Source organism: Hyla sarda, chromosome 8 (assembly GCF_029499605.1).
Source record: "Hyla sarda isolate aHylSar1 chromosome 8, aHylSar1.hap1, whole genome shotgun sequence".
NCBI classification, from domain to species: domain Eukaryota; kingdom Metazoa; phylum Chordata; class Amphibia; order Anura; family Hylidae; genus Hyla; species Hyla sarda.
In genome coordinates, this window is record NC_079196.1 from 123,253,372 (window position 1) to 123,266,393 (window position 13,022).

The window sequence follows — 13,022 nt, forward strand, 5'->3', positions numbered from 1 at the left end:
TAGATAGAGAGGTGGGAATTATAAATGTACCTGGGGGTGGACCGGAGGGAGGGGTTAGAATAGTTAATAGAAATAGGCTTCATAGGAAAATAAAACTTACACCCTTGAATACCATTAACCCCAATAACATAAAGGATGGAAATGTAAAGTGTATGTTCACAAATGCCAGAAGCCTAGCAAATAAAATGGGAGAGCTTGAGGCCTTGATACTGGAGGAACATATTGATATAGTTGGGGTCACTGAGACATGGCTGGACTCCTCGCATGACTGGGCTGTCAATCTGCAGGGGTTTACATTGTTTCGCAAGGATAGAATGAACAGAAAAGGTGGTGGAGTCTGTCTGTATGTAAGAAGTGGTATGAAAGTCAGTGTGAACGATGCCATAGTGTGTGATGATTTTGAAGAGGTGGAATCACTGTGGGTAGAATTACAAAAGGAGGGAAATACTGAAAAAATAATATTTGGGGTAATCTACAGACCCCCTAATATCACTGAAGAGATAGATGTTCGGCTGTATAAACAAATAGAGAGGGCCGCCCGGGCAGGTACAGTGGTAATAATGGGAGATTTTAACTATCCAGATATAGATTGGGGTCCGGGGTTGGCTAAAACTACAAAGGGGCGACAATTCCTAAATTTATTGCAGGATAATTTTATGGGCCAGTTTGTGGAGGACCCAACAAGAAGTGATGCCTTGTTGGATCTGATCATTTCCAACAACGCAGAGCTACATAGTTACATAGTTAGTATGGTTGAAAAAAGACATACGTCCATCAAGTCCAACCAGGGGATTGAAGGGAAGGATGTAAGGGGATAAGGGAAAGGGATGTAGTTTTATAATTCTGCATAAGCATTAATGTTATTTTGTTCCAGGAATGTATCTAACCCTGCTTTAAAGCTGTTAATTGTTCCTGCTGTGACCAGTTCCTGAGGTAGACCGTTCCATAAATTCACAGTCCTCACGGTAAAGAAGGCGTGCCGCCCCTTTAGACTAAACCTTTTCTTCTCCAGACGGAGGGAGTGCCCCCTCGTCCTTTGGGGGGGTTTAACCTGGAACAGTTTTTCTCCATATTTTTTGTATGGGCCATTTATATACTTATATACGTTTATCATATCCCCCCTTAAACGTCTCTTCTCAAGACTAAACAATTGTAACTCCTTTAATCGCTCCTCATAGCTAAGATGTTCCATGCCCCATATTAGTTTAGTCGCGCGTCTCTGCACCCTTTCCAACTCCGCAGTGTCCCTTTTATGAACAGGCGACCAAAACTGAACAGCATATTCCAGGTGAGGCCGTACCAATGCTTTATAAAGGGGGAGTATTATGTCCCTGCCCCTCGAGTCCATGCCTCTTTTTATACATGACAATATCCTGCCGGCTTTGGAAGCAGCAGCCTGACATTGCATGCTATTCTGTAGTCTGTGATCTACAAGTACACCCAGATCCTTCTCTACCAGTGACTCTGACAGTTTAATCCCCCCTAAGACATACGATGCATGCAGGTTATTAGTACCCAGATGCATAACTTTACATTTATCCACATTGAACCTCATTTGCCAAGTGGATGCCCAGACACTTAGTCTATCCAAGTCATCTTGTAACTTATGCACATCCTCTATAGACTGTACCGTGCTACAAAGCTTGGTGTCATCTGCAAAGATAGAAATAGAGCTGTTAATACCATCCTCTATATCATTGATAAATAAATTAAACAGCAGCGGTCCCAATACTGAACCTTGGGGTACACCACTAATTACCGGGGACCAATCAGAGTACGAATCATTGACCACCACTCTCTGGGTACGATCCATGAGCCAGTGTTCAATCCAGTTACAAACTAAAGTTTCCAAGCCCAAGGACCTTAACTTACCTGTCAGATGTCTGTGAGGGACAGTATCAAACGCTTTGGCAAAATCCAGAAACACTATATCCACAGCCATTCCTCTGTCAAGGCTTCTACTCACCTCTTCATAAAAGCAAATTAGATTGGTTTGACAACTTCTATCCTTAGTAAACCCATGCTGGCTATCACTTATAATACTATTATCCCCTATGTATTCCTGTATGTAATCCCTTATAAGTCCTTCAAACAATTTACCCACAATGCACGTTAGACTTACCGGTCTATAATTGCCTGGCGAAGACCTAGAGCCCTTCTTGAAGATTGGTACCACATTAGCCTTGCGCCAGTCCCTTGGCACAATACCAGACACCAGAGAATCTCTAAATATCATGAACAAGGGTACAGATATTACTGAACTTACCTCTCTAAGAACTCTTGGGTGTAGTCCATCCGGCCCTGGAGATTTGCTTACATTTACTTTACTTAACTTACCTTGTACCATCTCTACATTAAGCCAGTTCAGTACATTACATGATGTGTTCCCAGCACTGACCTGTCCAATGTCAGCTCCTTCTTCCATAGTATATACAGAACTAAAGAACCCATTCAGTAGCTCCGCCTTCTCTTGATCGCCCGTGACAACCTCCCCATTATCATTATTAAGGGGTCCTACATGCTCTGTCCTTGGTTTTTTTGTATTTATATATCTAAAAAAATATTTAGGATTAGTTTTGCTTTCTTCGGCCACCTGTCTCTCATTTTGAATTTTTGCTGTTTTTATTACATTTTTACAGATTTTATTAAGCTCCTTGTACTGTTTAAATGTTATAGCTGACCCATCAGATTTGAATTTTTTGAAGGCTATTTTTTTGTTGTTTATTGCTCTTTTAACCTCATTTGTCAGCCATGTAGGATGGCTGATTGGTAATGTAACTGTGCGGGAAAACCTTGGTAATAGCGACCACAATATAGTTACTTTTGACTTAAAATGTAGAAAACAAAGACAGGCGGGGAAGGCAAAAACATATAACTTTAAAAAGGCAAACTTCCCTGGGCTGAGGGCTGCACTACAGGACATAGACTGGGGGGAGGTGTTCTCAAATACTGATACAGAAGGTAAATGGGACATCTTTAAATCAACTCTAAATAACTATACAGCTAAATATATACCAAAGGGGAACAAATATAAACGATTAAAACTAAATCCTACATGGCTGACACATGATGTTAAAAGAGCAATAAACAACAAAAAAATTGCCTTCAAAAAATACAAATCTGATGGGTCAGCGATAACATTTAAACAGTACAAAGAGCTTAATAAAATCTGTAAAAATGTCATAAAAACAGCAAAAATTCAAAATGAGAGACAGGTGGCCAAAGAAAGCAAAACTAATCCTAAATATTTTTTTAGATATATAAACGCAAAAAAAAAAGGACAGAGCATGTAGGACCCCTTAATAATGATAATGGGGAGGTTGTCACAGGCGATCAAGAGAAGGCGGAGCTACTGAATGGGTTCTTTAGTTCTGTATATACTAGGGAAAAAGGAGCTGACATTGGCCAGGTCAGTGCTGGTAACACATCATGTAATGTACTGAACTGGCTTAATGTAGAGATGGTACAAGGTAAGTTAAGTGATATAAATGTAAGCAAATCCCCAGGGCCGGATGGACTACACCCAAGAGTTCTTAGAGAGGTAAGTTCAGTAATATCTGTACCCCTGTTCATGATATTTAGAGATTCTATGGTGTCTGGTATTGTGCCAAGGGACTGGCGCAAGGCGAATGTGGTGCCAATCTTCAAGAAGGGCTCTAGGTCTTCCCCAGGAAACTATAGACCGGTAAGTTTAACGTGCATTGTGGGTAAATTGTTTGAAGGACTTATAAGGGATTACATACAGGAATACATAGGGGATAATTGTATTATAAGTGATAGCCAGCATGGGTTTACTAAGGATAGAAGTTGTCAAACCAATCTAATTTGCTTTTATGAAGAGGTGAGTAGAAGCCTTGACAGAGGAATGGCTGTGGATATAGTGTTTCTGGATTTTGCCAAAGCGTTTGATACTGTCCCTCACAGACGTCTGACAGGTAAGTTAAGGTCCTTGGGCTTGGAAACTTTAGTTTGTAACTGGATTGAACACTGGCTCATGGATCGTACCCAGAGAGTGGTGGTCAATGATTCGTACTCTGATTGGTCCCCGGTAATTAGTGGTGTACCCCAAGGTTCAGTACTGGGCCTGCTGTTGTTTAATTTATTTATCAATGATATAGAGGATGGTATGAACAGCTCTGTTTCTATCTTTGCAGATGACACCAAGCTTTGTAGCACGGTACAGTCTATAGAGGATGTGCATAAGTTACAGGATGACTTGGATAGACTAAGTGTCTGGGCATAAATTTTGGCAAATGAGGTTCAATGTGGATAAATGTAAAGTTATGCATCTGGGTACTAATAACCTGCATGCATCGTATGTCTTAGGGGGGATTAAACTGGCAGAGTCACTGGTAGAGAAGGATCTGGGTGTACTTGTAGATCACAGACTACAGAATAGCATGCAATGTCAGGCTGCTGCTTCCAAAGCCGGCAGGATATTGTCATGTATCAAAAGAGGCATGGACTCAAGGGACAGGGACATAATACTCCCCCTTTATAAAGCATTGGTACGGCCTCACCTGGAATATGCTGTTCAGTTTTGGGCACCTGTCCATAAAAGGGACACTGCGGAGTTGGAAAGGGTGCAGAGACGCGCGACTAAACTAATATGGGGCATGGAACATCTTAGCTATGAGGAGCGATTAAAGGAGTTACAATTGTTTAGTCTTGAGAAGAGACGTTTAAGGGGGGATATGATAAACGTATATAAGTATATTAATGGCCCATACAAAAAATATGGAGAAAAACTGTTCCAGGTTAAACCCCCCCCAAAGGACGAGGGGACACTCCCTCCGTCTGGAGAAGAAAAAGTTTAGTCTCAAGGGGCGACACGCCTTCTTTACCGTGAGGACTGTGAATTTATGGAACGGTCTACCTCAGGAACTGGTCACAGTAGGAACAATTAACAGCTTTAAAACAGGATTAGATACATTTATGGAACAAAATAACATTAATGCTTATGAAGAAATATAAAATCCCATCCCTTCCCCAATATCGCGCCACACCCCTACCCCTTAATTCCCTGGTTGAACTTGATGGACATATGTCTTTTTTTCGACCGTACTAACTATGTAACCATAAAACCTACATCCTCCCTGTAATTTTTCCCACTTCACAGAAAAGTAAAATTTTACCTTTCAGGTCAGGCTGGGTCTACAGGTCCTTTCAAAGCTTAATGCGCCCCCTGAGGAAGCGAGTTCTACCGCGAAACGGTTGTTGGGGTTTGGTATAGGTAGGGTTTGGTACCCACAGGCTATTGCTATTTTCATGCTATGTATCTTTGACATTTGGTCTATTGTTTGTACTATAGCCTTGTACTTCATATGGGAATTTCCAGTGATATTTCCATCTTATTTACTGTGCTCTCTCCTAACCTATACCTTGTATCTGATTGGTGCTGTGCTATTTTGCTCTATGTATGTTTTTACATAATTTTTTAAAAATTGTTATTTATATTATTTATATTAAATTTATATATTTATATTTTGTGTATATTCTAGTTTCTGGTGCATTTTTTGTAGGTGTAGTAGTGCGACTTTTATGCACCTCAGTTTCTACTTATTTGGTAGAAATATTTTTTCGGTGATATAGGTAATATCAGAGCTGAAGCATTATAAGAGGAGCAGCTTATATCTGTCACATATGATGTAGTGTATTTGGAGGTTATATCAGTGCTAGAGTGTAAGGCTAATTTCACACGCCAGAATTTTTTAATACGCTTTAATAGGATTCTGCTGTCCCAATCATACAGCAGAATATCTGCTGCAGAATTTCCGCTGCATTAATTGCATTGAATTTCATTCTGCCATGTGAACATAGACATAAGAGGAGCAGTTGATATCAGTCACATATGATGGAACTGTCTCTGGAGGCTAAGTTATGGTGCCAACGAGGAGGATGGACATAGTAGTTCAGGGCCAGCTTTAGCAGAGGGCTCGGAGACTGAAAGAGAAATGTATCTTGGTAACTAGAGTTGAGCAAACTTTTGAAATGTTTGGTTCACCAGATTTGCCAAACTTTTTTTCACGAGTTTGGCTTTGTTCAACTCGAACCGGAAATTAAATAAGTCCCTAAACACGTTAATACGGTGGACTGATGTTACTAGCGTACTGCATCATGGTCATGGTTGTACTGCCTAATCAGTGGCATCTGTCACAGAAGGTTTATATTCCTCCCTGATCCATGCCTGATTCTTTTTAGTAAAAGTCAGTTTTTCCACGCTGCTGGCTGACAATCTTGTTTGCATCGGGGTGATAACACCGCCTGCTACGCTGAACGCTCTCTCCAAAGCCACACTAGATGCTGAACAAGACAGAACACTCATGGCAAATTGGGCAAGTTCTGGCCAATGGTTTAATCGGGTGAGCCAGAAGTCCATGGGGTCTGGGCTCATGTTGTCTGTCAGAGAAAGGGCACTGCTCAGGTAGGCCTCAACCTGGTTGATCAGGTAGTGGTTTATATCCCTTTCACGACTTATGTCAGAGGTTGCAGAAACTTCGCCATCATGAGCTCAACCATCAAGATGCCTCCACTGCTGCTGCTGTTGCTCCTGCCTCTTACTGGGGTAGTGCTGACAGAGGTAGTGGAGAGTTGACTCTGCGAAGAGCGGAGACTAGACCTTAATTCAGTAGGTGTTTGTTGCTGGAAAGCCGTGGTAAGCTGGTTGTGTAGTTTCTTCTTATAAAAATCCAGTTTAGCCTCCTTCTCAGAAGATGCGAAAAATTCCCCCATTTTTGGTTTATACCAAGGGTCTAGGAGTGTGGTTCTCCAGTACTCTTCTCTTCCCTTCAAGTCGACAAAATGCTTGTTATTGTGCAAGCAGGAAAGCATACCCCTAGCCATCTTTTTGAGGGCCCAGTTTGTTCCACCTCTGTTCCATACTGCCTGTAACACTCATGTTTCAGAAGAAAGGAACTCTGGTGGATGTGGATCCGCTGGACCTGTGTGGCAGATGACTTGGACCGTACCAGGGAGTGGAGTCTAAGTTGCCGCTGGTTTTCACCAGAGCCCACCGCAAAGTGGGATGGACTTGCTGCGGCAGGCGGCACCCAGGTCGCTACTCCTGGCACGGCTCGACCACACAGGTGGCTGAGGAGATGCGAGGCACAGGAGGGATAAGGCAGCTCATAGTCAGGATAGCAGAAGGTCAGGGCAGGCGGCACAGTAGACTAGTCTGGACGTAGGAGAAGGTCAGTAGGCAGAGCAAAGGATCAGATACACAGAAAGGGAACTCTCAGGTATGCTTTCTCTCAGGCACCATGCAACAAAGATCCCACAGGGAATTGTGGGAGAAGGAGGAATTAATCAATGAGCCACAGGTGTACTACACTAATGGGCACACTGGCCCTTTTAAATCTTAAAGCTCCGGCACGCGCATGCCCTAGGGGATGGAGACACGTATGCCGGAGCAGAGAGGCAGAGACGGGGGCCGGAGAAGCACCTGGTGAGTGACAGACTGGGATTTGCATGCGGGCACGTCCCGCAATGCGAATTCCAGCCCCGCCGGCAACAGCAGGTAACGGAACCATGGGCTCACAGCCAGTGTGTGTGGCCAGAGCGAATAATGTAACACTGCCAAGGTTATGCATGCTCCTCCTCAACCTCATCAGTGTCGCCTTGAGTAAGGTCCTCCTCCCATCTCTCTTCTATAGAGTCCACCTCCAAATACTCCTCCTCAGGTTCCACTACCTCCTCATCCAACTTCTCCTCCTCAAGGAGAACATCTGTACTACTGCCATCAAGATGTTAAGTCTCCTCTACCCCTCCTTATACCATCATCGCCATCAGGGTCTGCTCCAAAAGGAATAGCAGAGGCATTACATCTCCAATGCCACTGTTTTCCTTGGTGACATATCTTGTAGCCTGCTCAAAAGGCATGAGCATGCGACCAAGTGTCCCTGATTAACTGCCAATGCCTGACCTGTAAACCACACTGGCTCCAGAAATTGTCTTGCTGTTGCATGAGAATGTTGGTCACCGATTTGCGGTCCAACATGTGTAAGGGGAAGTTCCACCATGTTGGAACGTCACAAATAGGGTGGTGTGAAAGAGTGTTTTGGCATTGTAGGTGAAGCAAGTCATGTTGAAAAGCATACGAATGGCTAAACCGAACGCAAATGTTCCTGCATGTAGACACCACTGGCTTGACACCAGCACAAGTTATCAAGAAATGTATCACCAAAAGATTTAACACGTGTGCCAAACAGGAGGAGTGTGTCATGCCACCTACACACAGCAGTTTGACGATGTTTGTGCCATTATCGGTGATGACGTGTCCCAATGTCAGCTTACGATCTGTGAACCAGTGTGAAATCGCTTGTTGCTGACAGAGCAGCAGTTCCTCCGCTGTGTGGCTTTTCTTGCCTAAGCTCAGCAGATGTAATGCATGGCAGCATTTAATTTTGCAGTGATGAAAGGAGAGTGGGTGAGGAGGAGAATAAGCTAAGCTCTTCCCAGTGAGGTACAAAATGTCCATGGAGGATAGGCGATGATTGTCAGCAGTTGAACCCAATCGGCGCAACCGTGGAGGTGTGACAACAATTTCCTCGCCTTGTTGCAGTGGAGCCTCATTCTTCAGGATGTTGACCCACTGGGCCGTAAAAGACATGTACTGCCGCTGGCCATTGCTACAACTCCACATATCAACCATGGCATACACTGTTCTGCACACAGACAAGTTCATAGAGGGGCCCACCCTCACCTTCACATGATTGTGTAAAGCAAGGACAGTTACACATCCCCTGGGCTGGGCACACCACATTTGTTGCCTGAAGGCTGTGGATTCCACAAGATGGTATGGGAGGACCTGCACCACCAAAAACTTGGGCAGATATAAAATGAGGAATACTACAACAGGGTGACTGGGAGAATACCATTGTCTGGAGGACATGGATTTTACAATGGATAAATGACAGGATCGGGGAGGAGGAGGGCACAACACAGATGAGGCATATCCCGAAAATGTGCTGCCTGTGGAAGAGGCCTAACTGTGAGACAGATCTTGAGGATCACCCCATTCAGGTTTTTCGTGCTCTTGACTGGCTCGCGCGAGCCTAATCGGTAAAATCTTGAATGTTTGCCAAGCCAGAAAAATCCTAAAGTTCGGGTCGAATCCGTGTTCACTGGATTTGGCTCGCTCATCTCTATTGGTAACCATAGTGATTAAACAGGCCAAATAAGGAAGTGGACTGCATTCTATGTCTGAAAAGGCCATGAAGAAAATATTTTTTTTCAACTAAACCACATGGGAAGCATGTATATCAGAAATGTACCTAAGTGCAAGGTTTTTCTTTTATGGATTGCCGGACAACCTCTTTAAAGGAGTTGTCCGTTAAAATGTACTATTTTTCTATTGTACCCAAGCTGCCTAATAAAATCTGAAACACTTAGTTTCGCCTTTCTCGGCTTCCTAGTAGCTCTGGTATCGGAGAGTTCTGTCCGCGGTAGGTGACTTTCCCCCGAGCTGTTTGACTTCACTTCTACAGCTCCAGGAAGAAGACTGTTTGTGGAGACAGAGCATACTAATACAGGACCCTACAAGGGAGCAGAGAAAGGTGAGTTTAAGTGTTTGTAATTTATGAAGGCAGCCTGGGGCAATAGAAAAATAATGCATTTTACCGGACAACTCCTTTTATTTCTACCATAATATGTGGGTATGATGGACTTAGTAGTCCATCTGCTGTCTTAGTTCTCCTTTACAGTTTCAAAGTTTTACAGGCATCCTTACACTTACAATTCCAGCTTATGTTTTTTAGATGCCTTTCCAAAACATAAAGAAGCAATCTGATTGGTTGCTATAGGCAACTGCTCCACTGTTAATCTGCACAGGTTTTGATAAATATCCCCCAGAGTATTTATATATATCTTTAAAATTAATCTGGAATTATTTACTTGTCAGACGTGTCTCTAATCTTGTGTTCCGTGCTTTGTTTCATCTGTTTTTGTAGGTGCTGTAAGTAGTTTTCTTTTAGAAAAGCTTCCCATGAGAGGAGAGCAGCTTCTTCATTCTTTTCTAACTTTTCCTCTAATTGAAAATGAAAATAAATAATATTAAAGCGTTCAAAAAAGAAAATACGGTATTGGAAACAAGTACAGGGTTGTTCACATTGCCACTGTGCTCTGGTATATGGAGCTCTGGCGGCTAGTACGTCAAAACAATGGCAGTCTAGTGGAGAAAATAGAGCATGTCCTATTTTTTTCTTTGCTCATCTCAGGTAAAATACCGGATCCCCAATTGACCCCATTAAAGTCAACAGGATCCAATGGGACCCAGTAGTGTCAATTGTGCTCTGAACCAGTTTTGAGTCCACTTGGCACAAAAAAAAAGCAAAAGTAAAAAAAAAAAGAGTTTTGTGAACTGAGCCTAAGGTTAAGTTTCCATTTGGTTTTTTCTCTGGCAGTTTTTGGAAAACTGCCACTGCAGTTTTTGAGCCAAAGTCAGAAGTGGATCCATAAGGGACGAGAAGTGTAAGTCCTTCCTATGTATGTCCTATTCCTTTTGAATACACTTCTGGCTTTGGCTAAAAAAGATTTTTTCCCAAAAACTGCCAGAGAAAAAAACAAGTGCATAGCCTAATTCCGATTCCAAGTAGTGGAATATAACTTATCCCCTTTCTGAAGAAAAGAGGATAAATTATAGATCGCAGGAGGTCTGACCGCTGTGACCCCCAGCGATCTCCTGTATAGGGCCGCAGGAAGTGCTGTGCCGACCCCGGCAGGAAGCCACAGCAGACACGCCCCCTACATGTATCTCTATGGAATACATGGAGGGGGGCATGTCTGCCGATGCATCATGTGGGGGACGGAATGCCTCCTTCCTGCGGACTGCCATGGCCCCATACAGGACCGCTGGGACCCACCGTGATCTATAACTTATCCCCTATCCTTTGGTTAATGGATAAGTTATATTCCACTACAGTATTCCTTTAAAGGGGTACGCTGGTAGTGGAATTTTTACTTAAATCAACTGGTGCCAGAAAGTTAAAGATTTGAAAAGTACTTCTATTAAATCCTCAATCCTTCCAGTACTTATCAGCTGGTGTATACTACAGAGAAAGTTGTATTTCTTTCTGTAATTATTTTCAGTCTGACCACAGTGCTCTCTGCTGACACCTCTGTCCATGTCAGGAACTGTCCAGAGTACAAGCAAATCCGCATAGCTAACCTCTTCTACTCTGGGCAGTTCCTGATATGGACAGAGGTGTCAGCAGATTGCACTGTGGTCAGACAGAAAAGAAATAAAAAAATAAAATAAAAAAAGAACTTCCTCTGCAGTATACAGCAGCTGATAAGTACTGGAAGATTTTTAAATAGAAGTAATTTCAAAATCTGTTTAACATTGCAGCAGTTGATTTAAAAAAAATAGTTTTCCACTGGAGTACCCCTTTAAGATCACTTGACCATGGCATTGCTAGTACAGCACCATGTAACATGTATTGCCTTGGATTACAATAGGGAAACTTAAAGTGCAAGTCCAAAGTTGCTCTCCCACCTAATCTGCACAGATTGTTGCAAAGCTACCTACACAGCTGGGCTCATGTTGGGCAGTACAATTTAGTTTGTGGCAGAACAGGCAGGAGAGCAGCTCAGCTTTTGAATTGTGCTTTATTGCACTTCTTTGCATAGTTCCTGGTCAGGAGCTGAACTGTGCAGAACACAAATCCTTAAATAGGTACTATGGAGGAAAGGAAAATTCTGCCCAAATTCTGAAGCGATGGAGCTCGGACAGGGCGGGCCGCCTCCCCATGTAGATCAAGGAACAAACAATGGTAGATCCAGCTTTTCAGAAGAAATTTTTTTTTTAAATTCAAGCTTTAATGGAACCACTTAAAACATGGAGAATCCAAAGATAAAAACATACATGCCGACGCGTTTCGGGCTTAAGTCAAGCCCTTATTATTGAATTAAGCCCGAAACACATCCATACAAGTGTATGTTTTTATCTTTGGATTCTCCATGTTTTAAGTGATTCCATTAAAACTTGAATTTTAACAGTTTTTTTCTGCTGAGAAGCTGGATCTACCATCGTTTGTTACTGTAAGTTATGGCATGTCCTTTTTTACAATATATTTTCATAGTATTTTAGAACTCTTACTTAGCTGCTTTTGTCTTCCTGCAGGTTCATGGAGAATGACCCGTTTGATAAACAGATGTAGATGATTGAAGAGAATAAGAGGTGGGGGGGCTGGTGGTCGGCCATGATACTCTTCTATCAAATCATGTCTTTGAAATTTCCAGATCTGATCAGTATGTTCCTGTACTTGTTGAAAAGTGTAACTAAGAAAAAAAGAAATATCACTTTAAAAAAAAAATATTGAAAAAAGACCATTCTATACACATATTTAGCTAATTCAAAGTAAATGTGATGGAAAAAAAACTATAAATAAATAAGAAAAAAATAATAATAAAATAAAATAAAATTGCAGTTTTGAGGATATGTGCAATTTGTATAGCGCTCCAACGAATTGTAAAGAACAAAATGAAGTTATTTTGCCCACAGTGTCCTTGTTAATCAACACCAAGATATTGTGTATGGCAGCAGGGTTTGGTCATTCATAATGTAAAAGGTGTTCCTGCAGCAGTTCCCCTAGCAGTACAACATTCAACTGTATCTTATTATCAGGCAGTGTAACAATATCGCAACATCATGCTGCATGCGTTATATCGCTAACAGTACAGGCTAGAAAAGATTACAGCCATTATGCCTATCATAGGAATAGGGTTATGTATGTTTGTCTGTTTGTTTTTTTGTTTTTGTTTGTTTTTTATCTTAATTACATTACAATTTGTAAGGAAAAGCAGAAAAGGGAGCATTTATTTTATATGTGAGCAATACAAATTAGCCATGTTCTGTGTCAGCTATGTAAGGCAAAAAAAAAGGGTCTATGATTAATGTGTGGGCCTGAATAGGTGGCAGCACAAGTGTGTGCTGCGTTCGGTCTAAATGGTGGCACTAGGTGTGGAGGGGCCTAAAATGAAAGGGTATTTCCATCTCATGATTGGATATAACAAGCGGATCAATG

At 42.2% G+C, this 13,022-nt stretch overlaps 1 protein-coding gene across 4 annotated transcripts in view; it reads right to left on the bottom strand.

Annotated features, from left to right (window-relative positions):
• Positions 1 to 13,022, bottom strand: part of TRPM2 (transient receptor potential cation channel subfamily M member 2) — a 577,304-nt gene that overhangs the window by 143,834 nt on the left and 420,448 nt on the right. For all 4 annotated transcript variants that reach the window (XM_056536782.1, XM_056536781.1, XM_056536783.1 and 1 more), the window contains 2 exons: positions 12,095 to 12,276; positions 9,892 to 10,024 (listed from right to left, as the gene is read on the bottom strand). In XM_056536782.1, the coding sequence (XP_056392757.1) occupies positions 9,892 to 10,024; positions 12,095 to 12,276 (315 nt within the window). The remainder of the gene's footprint in view (positions 1 to 9,891; positions 10,025 to 12,094; positions 12,277 to 13,022) is intronic.